We start from the raw sequence: 14331 nt of genomic DNA, 5'->3' as shown, positions 1-14331 counted from the left end.
TCATTTATTTTCGTTTGTTCCTTTGTTTTCCGTCTCAGCTCAGAAGCAGAGGTTTTCTGACTGACGCCGTGTGAGGCTGCATGAACTGAGCTGTGTTAGTTTGTCCCAGATGCAGTCCACAGCTGAACTCTGGGAAAGTTTCACCTGAGCTCCACAGCTGCAAGGCAACACCTTGGAGTGAGACTTTTCAGTCCAGCAGAAACCCAAGCTTCTGTTTCTGTCAGTGTTTGGTGCCACTCTAACTAATATAACAGTTATTGTACTTTGTTTATCTCCATGATGGGTGGATGGACAGTCAAATATTCCATTTCCTGTGTGCTGTCTCACACGTCATTCATGTGGGAGATGGAACTAAAACAGCAGCTTGAGCTAAAACTTCTGGACCATGCTCAGTGCCACAAAGTGACAAGAATGTGACGATGAAGCGCAAACTCAGCACAACCCCAAAGCTGGCACTTTATCTGAGCTCCTCTGTGAGCTTGGCTCTCAGCTTTGTGGTAATAAAGAAAGATTTTCCTATTATGGTACGGGTTTGTGTAGATACACTGTGGACTTCATATGAATAATGCTTAAGTGATGTAATGAGTGTAGCTCTTCTTAGAGCTTCACAGAGGTCTTCTTGGAGAAGTTCATCATCCCTCTGTGCTTACTGCAGCTCTGCACATCAGCCTCATTCTTGAAAACATGCAGCAACAAGTGAAATAATGCATTACTTTTTCTTTTTCTTTCTTAAAAGTACAGAGTAATGCGTATTACTTTAAGTCACAACTCCCAAGTTAGAGGGCGAATACGAGCCTCATAAAATGAGTCAGAGTTGTTCCAAACTTTAGCTTTACCAAATTCAAAACAACAGAAATGAAGCACAACAACAGCAAAAATCATAACTACGGTTTCACCGGGCGGCCTCATCAGCGGTGCAATGAGAGAGACCTGCAGGATGGATATATGAAGGACCATCACAATCCTAAAGCATTTTATTTTGAAAGTTGATGGGTTTAGTTCACCTCCTCTCCTGTAAGTCTTTTGTCCCTTAGACTTGACCTTCCAGGAGAGCGAAACCTGAGGACAGCTGACTGCTTCATTTTTGAAGTGATGAAATAAAAATTCTGATGTTCTCGGAATGTGTACGGACTATTTGACTCCAGCTAAATTAAAGTTGTTACTCGACTGGTAATTTGTTAGAAGTGCAGTACTGTCATTTCATGACTTCGTGCAGGCACGCATAAAGTAAGCAGACCTTTTAAGATTCAAAAATGTAATTACTGATTTTTAAACTGAGTCAGGATTCATCACTCATGTCTTGGATAACACCTGGAGTTCTTGCTGTCTTCATTAACTGACCCGCAGCAGAGGTTTCCATCCCGCAGGAAAAATCTGAGATTTCATTGCATTTCAGATTTGAGCTTTAATGAAGGCCTTGCTGTGTAGATGTGTAGACAGACTCACTGTTACAGTAATTACCCGGACAGAAAGAGGAGGAGCTCAGCCAATGAGAGGGTGCTGACAAGCCCACTTGAAGTTATCAGAACGAACGGAGAAACGGTGGAGGGGGAGGGGGGGGGGGGTCCTGTGTGAGTCTGTGTGCTCGTATCTGCATCAATGTGAGGACCAGTTTGGTTTTAGTTAGTCCTCGCAGTGAGACCAGTCTGTGTATCAGTGTGTGTATCAGTGTGTGTATCAGTGTGTGTGTTGGTACAGTATAATTCCTGCATTAAATCCTTGTTGCACCGCTAACAGATTAGCAGGTGTGAAAAGACAGATGCTTCTGTGTGTGTGTGTGTGTGTGTGTGTGTGTGTGTGTGTGTGTGTGTGTGTGTGTGTGTGTGTGTGTGTGTGTAATATTCCCACAGCTCCTGGCTGTGTTCACTGAAACCCAATCATCGTGTGAGAGAGACCAGACACACACACACACACACACACACTAGCCTTTTTCTGACATGTCATACGTAATGTTTCTGGCTAAAGCATCTTTCCGGCATGGCAGCAAAGGATTGGTGGATGCAGGTCCAGTGGGTCAGAGCCTCATTTTAAAGTGAAGATTGAATCTGGTGTAAAAATCAATAAATGGTAAATGGCCTGTATTTGTATAGCGCTTTTCTAGTCCCTAAGGACCCCAAAGCGCTTCACACTACATTCAGTCATTCACCCATTCACACACACATTCACACACTGGCGATGGCAAGCTACATTGTAGCCACAGCTGCCCTGGGGCGCAAAAGCAAAGTAACATCACATACACAAAACACAGTTCAGACTCACAGACAAGAACTTGAAGTAACGATTTGGTGAGTGACTTCTCTCGGTCAGGACGTTTGGCCCTCTCTGCTTCATGTCCGTCAGCTGACTGTGGGTGTTTCGTGCTCATCTCTCCTAGCATTTATGTCAAGCTGAGGTCCAACAACTTACTGTGTCTTGAGATACAACTCACCCCTCTTTACTGCACGATGGTAACCGCTGATGTCTGTGCATCAGTCTCTTTCATCCTGCACAAATCCGGCCAACGCTTCCAAGTTCATGTCGTTTTTCCTACTGACCACATTCAGCTTCCTGACCATCTCTCCAATGTCCTTCTAGGATGGAGTGTTAGAGTTAAATGGAGTGTTAAAGAAAATGTTATTATTGTTTTGAGGGAAAAAAAAGATATTTGGACCAAAATATTTGATGTATCTCTAATTCCATCACACCACAGAGACCAACGCTCAAGCTGCAGGTTTTCACTGTTAAGACGTGCCTGAGGACGCTTGGTCACCACCTTCACTGACCTCCTGCCTCCAGTGGGCTGAAGCTGAATGTACCCAAAACCTTCATGATGCCATTTCAGCCTTCTGCTCTATCAGCCTCTTGCTAAAGTGCTCTGAGCAGTCAGTAAGACGAGAAAAGTACTTTATAAACTTTTTTAAAAGTATTTTATACTATGGAATAAAGCATCAGTGGGGTGAGCTGCTGGAAATAAAAGGACCTCAGAGCTTCAGAGGACCTCAGGTTTGCGGTGCAGCAGTCACTCTCAGACCTGCTGCCTGATATAATCGTTGTTTTCTGATGGCCTCGTTCCCATACATGCACGCATGCGCACGCTCGTGTACGTGCGTACTCCCTCCGAACCAGACGCACCTCAGTGTGTGTGTGTGTGTGTGTGTGTGTGTGTGTGTGTGATTCCCAGGCTTCGTGGGAAAGCTCCATCGGCAGAGGAGGAGGAGGAGAAGGAGGAGAAGGACTCACCGGTCAACAGTCCAGTCTGCAGCCGACACCCAGGCCACCTGTCCCGGACTTCTGGCCGGACACGCACCGCTGAGAGAAACCGGAACCCTGTGAAACTAACGTGACTTTTATTTGGAGAAAACGTTTTTTGTCTCAGGAACCTGACCCCGTGGATTAACCGCACACGCTCTTAGGGCACATTAACACCAGATCATCAGGACCCACCGGGTTTCGATCATTCATTCACTCCGGTCTGATCTCCGGTCAGCAAATTCGCAGGAGTAAAAGAAGTCTTTGAAACCTTCGCGTCTCCTCCCGGGACAGACGGCCACATTTCCCCGCCAACAACGCGCTATGAAGCGGCCGTGCGAGGACAGCAGCTCCGCGGAGAGCGAGGTAGAGGAGACCATCGACGTGGGCAGCGAGAACATTTATCCGGGGTGAGATTTCACACACGTTTCTCTTTTTCTTATGACAGAAATGAAAACATCGCAGTTCGTTTAGCTTATGTCTTTATATTTCACATCGTTTCAACCTAAATGTTGACGCTCACGGAGCTCTTTATTACTGATGTGTCTAAACAAACATTAATCGCCCTAAAAATAAATGTGAGGAATTTTAGCGGTTCATAAAATGTCACAAAAGATTATTGGCAAACCTTTCATTTCTAATCAGATTTTCCAGTGAATGAGACAAAAAAGGAACATAAATAAGACATGTAAATACAGGGACTTTGTGCTTCAAAAATGAGTCAAACAAAAACGTTTGCTAATTCAGCAGATCTCCTAAAAACCGAGATGAGCACAAGCTTTTAATTATTCCTGAAAGAAAAGGCAAAGGAGAATAAACATGATGAAAACTGCGCTCGTTTTTACCGAGTGACGTCACTGAACCTTAAAATCCGCTCAAAGCTGGAAAAAGTTCAAAACAATAAAATTTTACTTTCAGCTAATTTTCCCTCCAAATTACTTTTCATGGTTTGTTTGTTTTGGTTTTGTTCAGTTTTGTATTTCTGAATTTAAAAGTGAATTTAAAGGGCTCGGTTTATTCCACATGTTCTACTATTTATATTTTACTTTATTCCTGCACAGCTGGAGTGGAGCACCCACAATTTCGTTGTACATGTATAATGGAAATAACGGGCTATTCTATTCTATTCTATTCTATTCTATTCTATGTTCACTGTTGGTGAAATGCTCAAATACTTCAGTAAAAATAAAGGTACTGCAGATTCTAAATACACCCTTATAAATACCTTTAAAGTGAACTGGTGCAGTCAAATGCATGCATTTAATAGAAATCCATCAGCGTGTAATCAGCTGCTTTTATCTGCTTTTAATACGATCAGTTTAGTTGAGCGGTTCCCAAGTTAAGGGTTACTCCCCATTCAAAGGATCGCCTGATAAACCTTCGGTGTCAGAAGAAGATGAGAGGAAAGGAAATCAAAACCAGCTTCGTCTCTCCGAAATCTTGTGTATTAATTTGCAGAGTTTAAAGGAGCTGCTTTTTCACCGGAACAGTTCAAAGACCAATGTATAAAGAAATCACGGCATACATTTTATTAAATGTGTTACAAAATTGTTACAAGACTATTTCTGTAAAACTGAACAATCTTTGTCGTTATCTAAATTTAATTGTCGCAGTATTAATATCTTAAAGGTGGTGAAACGAACAAAGCATGAAATGGAAACAGTGAAGTTAAATACCTCAGACTTACACTCTAGTAAATGTCTTCTGTAAGAAGTAGATGCGGTGCTCGTTTATTATATGTTAATATAAAATTGGGCAGTTTAGTCTAATAAAATCTACTATATTTTATCCAAGCATGCAGTGTTATTAATATTCTACACTAAGTGGGGTGATCTGCAGAGGAGTGAGTGGATGATGGGTTAGAGATAAGAAATGAAGACAAACACATGATGAAATATAAATAAATATAAAAAATCTGTCACACAGATTTTTGCAGCGTTTACTCTTCTCTCTCTAACCTTCATCTCTCATAAATAAGCAGAGGAATAAACTTTGCAGTCCCGGTGTTCACATGTTTATGTCGACACAGCGGCGCTCAAACTCTGGGGCGGGTCCCCCTGGCGGGGCACAAAGACACTGCAGGGATCTTTGTGCACCACCAGGAAAATTATGCAGAGAGACTGAGGTGATAATTTATGTGTGTGTGTGTGTGTGTGTGTGTGTGTGTGTGTGTGTGTGTGTGTGTGTGTGTGTGTGTGAGAGGGGGGGGGGGGGTCACTGATGATTTCCTGACATTATTTTAATAAAATCTAACTTTTTATTTTTAGTTATTCATAAAAAATTTCTTGTGTGCATCATGGGCTTCTTTTCTTCTTCTGCGCATGCCTGAAAAGGTCTGAGAAAACCAAATTCCACAGTTCGTTTATTTTCCACAGACACATGAAAGAATCTTTGGTAAGATGTGGCTCTCCAACCACGACGACGCAAGTGATGGCGAGGAAGAAACGCAGAGGGGTAAGGTCACTGTTTCTGTCAGCGGATGTGTACAGGAGTATCCAACGGTGATGATTTCAACTGATTTTAATATTTTTTCTTAAGATTATCGAGAAGAGACGCAGAGACAGAATCAATAACAGCCTGTCGGAGTTACGGAGACTTGTCCCAACAGCGTTTGAGAAACAGGTACCGACTGACAGTCTCCTGTTTACCTGCTGCGTGCTCAGTGGGTGTGTCTCAATTCAGGGGCTGTATAAACCAAATAAAAACCAAAAAAAATCCAAACAATAACATTTTTAAGTTATCTAAGTGACTTATATATCATGTTTAACCTGAGTAGTGAAAGACCACGCGGGGTCTGAAAACGATGTGCCAGGAGTTTGCTGTTCTTGCCGGGCTCTAGTGAGCCTTCATCACCCAGTCAGCTATCAAGTTGGCGGGTAACAGACTTCTCCGAAAACGACAGAGCACTTTTGGCGATATGTGATGTCTTGATAAACCGAGCAGATATTTGAAGTTTACACACCTACTTTCTCGCCTGAAAATATGTTAAAACTTTATATTGTGACCCAGAAAGAGCAATATTTCAAACTCTTTAGCTGCGCTCCTCCACCATTGCCGCATTTGACAAGAATTTTATATCATTATGAAAATACTGGTATTGAAAAGAGTAATAAGAGTAATATTACAACTAAGTAGCTGCCGCCATTGTTGGAAACTGGAAATGGCTGGGCCACACTATGAATCCTGGGATAGGTTGGGCCACTAAGGATACATCGACCCATCTTTCAAATTCGGGGAAATGAAGGACGCATTTGTCAGCCTAATTTGGAGCAGCCTTCTAATAGGGACATCCTTCGTCACGTCGCTTTGACGAAATCAGCCTTCAAATGCGGCCTCCAAAGGATGCAGTCCCTGAATTGAGACACAGCCACGTGTCTGTGCAGCGCTTCCACTCCACTCCAAAATACATTTGAGTGTCATCTGCAAAGAAATGTTTTCTTATATGGGAAATTTCAAGATTTGACCTTAGAAGTAGCAGACAGATGGAATAATAAATCATGAGGTCTAAAACTAAACACTAGACAGGTGAAGTAGGCAGTGAGGAGTTTCACGTACATGCGAGAAGAAACCTGAAATAATCAGCGTAGTTGTCTTGAAAACATTTATCGCAGCGTGCATGTGGGCTTGTTTACAAATTGTTGCTCAGTGCATTAAACTATCGCAGGAATAGCAGAATGGATTTTACAAAAACACAGATATAATCTACAGCAGTTTGTATTTTTAGATTACTAAGCATTAATCACTTGGATGTTACGCTCCAAGTGGAAGATTTTACAGATGATGCATTACATGACTTTTCTTTGCTTAGCAGTTACATTTTAATCGGACTTTTGATCAGACGCTTTTGTGCATGGACAGCTGCAATAAACTCACTCCAAGTGTGCTGCAAACATGGTTTTTATTTCATGTAAAACTTCAGTACTTGGTGAAAGTGGATCAACCCGCAGGCCTGGTTTGGAGTCACCCTCAAAAGAGGATGTTTTACTGGAATCGGTGTGAACTGTTATCTGTCGTCCCTCTCTGTCAGAGTTCAGCTAAACTGGAGAAGGCAGAAATCCTCCAGATGACTGTGGATCACCTGAAGATGCTGCAGGCCACAGGAGGAAAAGGTACCCACATTACTCCATACTACCACAATATGATTTTCTACGCTATGGTAACAACAGCTGATTGGTAGCTAGGCCATGACTGATCAGGGTTTGGATTTTGTTCTGCTGACCTCGCATAAAAACAGAGTTTGGGTATGTACTGGGAGGTCGTCAGTGTGGAAGTGATGCACAGTCAGGTTTTGGAATATTCTAAGTTAAGTAGGCAGAAAGTGACTGAATGTACGTCAGTGTGATGTCCTCTGAAGTGATACAAACAGGACTGTGTGTGTGTGTGTGTGTGTGTGTGTGTGTGTGTGTGTGTGTGTGTGTGTGTGTGTGTGTTATTGAGAGAGAGAGAGAGAGAGAGAGAGAGAGGGCGGTGGTGAGTCCATGGGAAAACGCTGCAGGGATAAAAGTAGTACTTGACCCTGAGCAGCGCTGTTTGCTTTCATAAAGCGGATTGGTGGAGGTGGGGGGCGGGCAGTGTTGGCTGCGTTCACAGGCGGTCTGTGCAGCATTTGTTTGGGTTTACAGCAGCAGAGACGGAGCTGAGAGTACGTCTGGCTCTCACAAACTGAAATCTTAGTGCAAACGTTTCTCTGGAAGTGTTTGGGAAGCAATGACGGCCGTTTGTCACGCACAGTGAAGCTGAGCGTCACTTGAAAGTGTTGAATATTGTCACTCCACAGGCTTACATCACTTCCGATCTTCACTCCACTGCAGACCTTTTCAGTAATGAGATGCGTCACAAAAAGAACGTGTCGGGTTTCTGGGATTCAGACTCAGGCCACTTTTGTTTTAATGCTCCTCAGAGCTTCAGACAAACATAAATGAACCAAGCCACAGTAAACGCAAAACTTATGCACAGTACTTTTTATGTTACATCTGAAGGGATCATGCCTGCCTCCATGGTCAACATTTTTTTAAAGAAATTTAGGCATCTCTGCTGTACTGCATGCTTAAAAGTGTGCAGCGCTGATTTTGGAAAGTGCCTGCAGCCAGTTACCTTCCAGTCCGCTCCTGAAGAAAAGCCAAGGTAAATAGAAGATGAGACTTATTTTCCTGAATTACTGCAAAAACAAAGAAACAAAATACAGCTCAGGCATAAAGACGTCTACAAATAAATCAATAAATAAGAAAGAATGAGGCGGAAAAGTCAAACAAAAAGAGGGAGCATGGCAGGGAATACAGGGGAAGGACTATTTATACACACTAGCCTGAACATCCAGCAGCAGTGCAACAAGACAAAAGTAAAAGCAGTCACACACACACACGGGAGCAAAGGTAACACAAGACATGAACAAGAAATAACCAAAGGAAACTGAAACAGACACAAGAAGACCCGCAGTGAACACAGAGACAGTGACAGAAAAACAGGACTGACAACCTTAACATCATCATTAGACTCCAAAGAGAATGGAAACAGAGGACCGAGACAGAGAAGAACACGAAAGCTCAGATTATTGGTTAATCCAGAGCACAGGTGTTGAACTCCAGGCCTCGAGGGCTGGTGTCCTGCAGGTTTTAGACACGTCCAGCTGATTTAAATGGCTAAATTACCTCCTCAACATGTCTTGAAGTTCTCCAAAGGCCTGGTAATGAACTAATCATTTGATTCAGGTGTGTTGACCCAGGGTGAGATCTAAAACCTGCAGGACACCAGCCCTCGAGGCCTGGAGTTTGACACCCCAGATCCAGAGGTTCCCAAAGAGGGACAAACAGTATCCCACATTGTGGAATTTTAGTTCACAAACACTTCTTATAATGACTAACTACTCCTGTCATTTTGGAGATGTCAGCTCTTTAAACAGTAAAGTTACAGTGGGATACAAATAATATTAGGGTGATCCTGCCACGATTTGTTCCCCCGGTTCAAATCACAGACAAACAGTATCCCACAGCTGTTTATGTTTTTGCACAGAGAGGCATTTTAAAAAAATGTATTGATAGCGATGTTTAATATTATTACACAGGAAAAAAAACAACTACACATAAAATAATTACACCATGACGCCTCTGCCTCTCTAAATAGAGGGACAGTAACTGCGTGTGTATATGTAAGCGTGTAAAAATTGCAGATAGTCAGAGTAACAGTAACAGTATTTTATCTCTATCCGCCATTGTAGAAATTCGTCTCATGTAAACAATAACGTGGCGCACAGTGTGACGTGAAAACGGGCACATACCTTTGACGTTGCGTGACGAACTCCGTATTCCTGGTCCACAGTTAAACGCAAAAATCTCCAACCTGACAGGAGTTTTAAAAAAGTCTCAGTTTTCGGTGATTCGAAACGCTGTTTACGTGTGGACGAAAGGGCCAAACGCATAGAAACGGCTGCGTTTTCAAAAATACCTGTGTAGGTGTGGACGAGGCGTAAAAGAGTCAGTAGTTTATTTTATTGCTACCTGTAATTTCTTGCAGTTTACTTTTATTTGTTTAATTGTTTACTAAATGTTTGAGGTATGAAATGAACCGCACAGGATTTTGAAAACAAAATATGTCTGTTGTGGTTGGAGGTTGTGATTGTGCGGGGGGGGGGGGGTTATTCTGTGCGGTCACATACATGCTCAATGAAGACATGAGCAGACTTTTATTTCATAGACATTTTAATGTGTAACTGATGTCAGCACTGCTCTGTGTGTCCCAACATGACACACAGGCACAGTGTTTGCATCACCTGCTCAGGTGATCGACTCTTCTTTGTTGTCTTCTACTCTTTTTTAAAAAATTATTATTCTAATTTTACTGGCCAATTAACAAACCAGTTTACAGGTGCACTACTGCTACATTGCATAGATCCCAGCATGGTGCATAAATAGGAGACTGATCAGACACTGAACCCTGAACCTTCAGCTTCACCTGTGCTCACCTGTCCTCCCACAGCTGAGCTTAAACCAACACCCCGTCACCCCAAAGTGACTGAGGGAAACCTGTTTAGTGTTTCTGGTGACGTTTGTGTTTCTGGTGGAGTTTGTAATGACTGGCTGCCCTCATAATTTTTCAATTTGATTTAGAATCTGATTTTAAGCCCCGCCTCCCTCCATGATGTTAACCCCACCCTTTTCTGCCTGCAGGTTATTTCGACGCCCACGCTCTCGCCCTGGACTTCCTGTCTCTGGGCTTCAGGGAGTGCGTGACTGAGGTTTCCCGCTACCTGAGCGCTGTGGAGGGGCTCGACTCCGGCGACCCACTGCGCTCCCGTCTTCTCTCCCACCTTGCCTCCTGTGCCTCCCAGCGTGACGCCGCCGCCCTTACAACTGCCTCCCATTCGTCACACCACCCCCAGCAGCCCCACCCCCTGCCTCACCCGTTCCACCACCCGCACCATTGGGCGGCTGCTTTGGCCGCCTTTCGTCCTTTGCCCTACAGACTTAGCGGGCTGGTTTCTCCAGACGTTGGAGGGGGCGGAGGCTCCCAGCGCGGTGTTGTCTCCTCCTCCTTTTCTTCCCATGCAGACTCCACCTCCTCCTCGCCTTCTTCCTCCTCTTCCTCATCCCTCTTGCTCCCCTGCACCCCCACCCCTCTCTCCGCCTCCCTGCTTTCCCTCTCAGCGTCGTTTCCCATCGCCCTCCACGGAGGCATTCCCATCCTCCCTCACTCCTCCTTCACCTCCTCTGCTGCCAGTCCCCCCGTCTCCTCTTCCTCGCAGACTCCACACAGCAGCAGCGGTAAACCCTACAGGCCGTGGGGAACCGAGGTCGGAGCTTTCTGACTGTGTGCTGCTCACTAACCTCTGCTGACAGTTTAACAGCCTGGAAATGTTTGAGCTCCACGGCTGGTGTTAGCATCTCGTTATTAACTTCTTGGGGATGTTTGTGACTGACTTCCACCTGCTGCTTTCACACACTGGCTCGATTCAGAACAGGAACGTGTGGTTTGTCTCCTCTGAGCATAGTTTTCATGTTTCAGCTGCTTCAAACTCACAAAAACTTTGTTGTTTAACCGAGATAAGTCAGGTTAAATATTGTTTATTACTAATTTACCTCAACCCCACATATACAATGCTACTTGCCCAAATGCTCACTAAAAGGTGAGATGTGAATGAGTCTGCCACTGAAAATAGGTCCCAACAGATGCCCAGTTTCCTCCTGTTTGTTAAAAACTAGCTTATTGTTCCAGTTTTTAAAACTGAGAAGCTACCGACAAGACGCCAGGTAATGCTGCTTATCACATCCCATTGCACCGCCACACACCAGGTGTTTTTTCACTTTGATGCACCTGCTGTGCGGTCCACATCAGGGGGCAGCAGGGCCGGGGTAGGCACTGGTCTCATGTGTCAGGTTTAACAGCCAGCAGGCTGTGGTTGGTGTTTCTACTTCTGCTTCCTGTATTTAAAATACAGCCCTTCACAGCAGAAACCCTGTACGCTGAAAAACGGCTGTCAGCGTGAGGGACACATAACCAAGCCGCACCACCAGCTTACTGTGCACCCAGCCGGGACGCTTGAGTTTGACTCTTTGACTCTCTCAGCTGCAGTTTGATGGTGTTAAAGAAATCTGTCCACACAGGTATGAAGCTCCATCTACAGGTGATTAACCACAGACTCCAGCACACCAGCGTCTTTTAAAGCAAACCTGACACAAACTCACGTTCACGTTTAACCTGACTAACACAAACAGACTTCTGTCGTATTTGATCGTTTTGATGGAGAATCTATGAAGTGACAGAAAAGTGTTCCCCAGCAGACTTCAGAAAGCTCAATATTAAATAAATAATATTGCTATTTGATTATATGAAATCTTCTTTAAAGGTTAAAGGTGAACTGTCACTGAACTTTGAGCCAAATGTCTCTGATACCTTGTGTGCCTTGTACAAATAAAGACGACTAAACAGATTGCTGCTGTAGTGAAAGCTCGAGTCGTGACGTCTTTTTCTTATTTTACTTATTTATTTTTTTTATATCTATAATTAAATTGTGAACCGGGCTCTTTACCTGTTGCTCTACTGCAACCCAAAACAGCAGCTCTGCCGCTGTTTTTGACTCTGACGTGTCAGGCAGCGTTGAAGTCTGTAAAATGATTTTTCTGCTTCATAAAAGGTGTTTTTTTGTGTACTGACAAGCGTCTCCGATATTTTTCCACCATCATGTGTGTTAATATGGTGGACAGAATATTCAGAAATGTGTTTGCAGTAAAGAGTTTATGACTATTTTTTAACAAAAAAATAAGAAACAACTCTCAGCAGTTACTGAGGGTTAGTGTTCAGAGAGAGATCTCAGGTAAGGCATGAGATCTCTCACAATGTAAATGCCACCTCATAACGTCATAATTACCACAGTAATGAGGTGGCAATTACATGCATGTTTCATCATTGTGTTTCACTGAACCATAAAGAGACTTACTGACAATAAAAAGACCAGACAAAATTAAAAACGATCACAAAATGTAAAAAAGTAACAGAAAAATGTCCTTAAATAGACACAATGACAAACACGTAAGCTACCATGAGAGAAATAATATACTTAGTTATTTGACAGAAAAAGGCACAAAGACAAAAGAAAATGACCACAAAAAGACACAATGACTATAAAATGACCAGAAAGTAGCAAAAACAATACAAAAAGACGCTTTAAAAATTCCAGAAACAAATCAAAAAAATTGGCCATAAAGGGCAAAGAAAAATGCAACGACAAAAACAACACTTCTACCAGGAGTCACAAAATGATGGTAACCAAAAACAAAGAGAAAATTACTCCTTTCACAACATGAGATGAAAAAGTTCAGAGAAACCAGAAAGACACGAGGAAAGGACCGTAACAAAACAATCCTGAGACAAAGTGACATGAATACAAAGACGCACAAAAATGAGACAGACTATCTTGCAGAGACAACACTACAGTGAGGGGGGAGGAGCTTTTACATGTGTGAGACCAGGTGAGCTGACTTCACCTATTCAGTCAGGTCACGTGATCTTCCTCAGGGCTGGACAAAACAGCAGGTCGTCCACCACAAGGCAAACGTTTTTACCTCAGTATGATGGCATGTGTGACCAACCACACTGTACACACATGCACGCACACACACACACACACTTGTCTTTGCCTTCGTCTTGTGGCTCAATCGCCGTTACAGCCGGTAAATCCTCCCAGAGCACAAAACAGTGTCACTTCCAGCTCAGTGGAGGATTAAAGGCCGACAGCCCTGGGAACGACGCTGCGGGCCGTAAATCTGCTCCGGTCAGCCGACATGGTTCTCACGCTGCGACGCGGCTTTGAATCAAGCGGCAGTAAATTAGGTGACATGATTCATGCTTTATATCCTCACAGAGGGAGAGGACGGATTACAGCGAGGAGGACGTGAGCTGGGCACTGTAGTGAGTACTTACAAACTGATGACACATTTTCATCTCTTAAATTCATCAGATTCCATTTACTGCTCGGATGTTTGACTTCAGTTAAAAGTGCAAATACCTCACAATAAAAATACTCCATTACAAGTAAAAGTACTGATAACTGTATAAAATACACAGTGACAGTTTCGGAAGTCTCAAGCTGAACATGGTCTCCGTCTACCATCTTTAAACCCTCCCTCAGATCAGAGCTGAGACCTGTTTGCTGACGCAGGAGTCGCCCTCTGCTGGCCAAGACAAAGAACACAGGTTTAAGGTGCTTCAGCCTTATTTTTCAGAGCAGGAAATCTTCCATCTTTTATATACAGACAGTGTGCGCTGCAAACATAATTCTGAAAACTGAATTTGTGCAAAAACAAGTAATTTGATCAGAAATAAATACAGTAAGCAGGATGTCTATGTGCCTGCAGCTCTGTGCACTCATACAGATGTCTGACATGAAAAAACACAGCTTAATATATGTATATCACTCTTACTACATACCATTTCAAATAAATGTCATGAAGTAAAAAGTATGACAGTTACACCCAACATATAGTGGAATTCAAGTAGAAAGCAGCATGACATAGAAACACTCAAAGTCAAGTGAGTTTATTTCTATGGCACATTTAAAAACAGCTGTTCAGCGAAGTGCTGCACATCTGGAATAATGAAAAAAACAGCACA

General features: G+C 43.3%; 1 protein-coding gene and 1 long non-coding RNA gene across 2 annotated transcripts; one reads left to right on the top strand and one right to left on the bottom strand.

Annotated features, from left to right (window-relative positions):
• Positions 1 to 3115: 3115 nt before the first annotated feature.
• Positions 3116 to 12168, top strand: hey2 (hes-related family bHLH transcription factor with YRPW motif 2). Its single transcript, XM_026142375.2, has 5 exons — positions 3116 to 3638; positions 5604 to 5682; positions 5767 to 5850; positions 7256 to 7337; positions 10392 to 12168. The coding sequence occupies exons 1-5, from the start codon at positions 3553 to 3555 to the stop codon at positions 11027 to 11029; spliced, it is 969 nt and encodes a 322-aa protein (XP_025998160.1). The 5' UTR covers positions 3116 to 3552; the 3' UTR covers positions 11030 to 12168.
• On the bottom strand, positions 8175 to 8842 carry LOC145420509 (uncharacterized). The gene is made up of 2 exons (XR_013901832.1): positions 8704 to 8842; positions 8175 to 8336 (listed from the first exon to the last, which is right to left on the bottom strand). It is a non-coding gene; the product is annotated as an uncharacterized LOC145420509 (long non-coding RNA).
• Positions 12169 to 14331: the final 2163 nt, after the last annotated feature.

This window comes from Astatotilapia calliptera, chromosome 15, assembly GCF_964374335.1.
Source record: "Astatotilapia calliptera chromosome 15, fAstCal68.1, whole genome shotgun sequence".
Lineage (NCBI taxonomy): Eukaryota > Metazoa > Chordata > Actinopteri > Cichliformes > Cichlidae > Astatotilapia > Astatotilapia calliptera.
The sequence above is the reverse complement of the archived record's forward strand: the minus strand, read 5'-3'. Positions and strand labels throughout refer to the sequence as shown.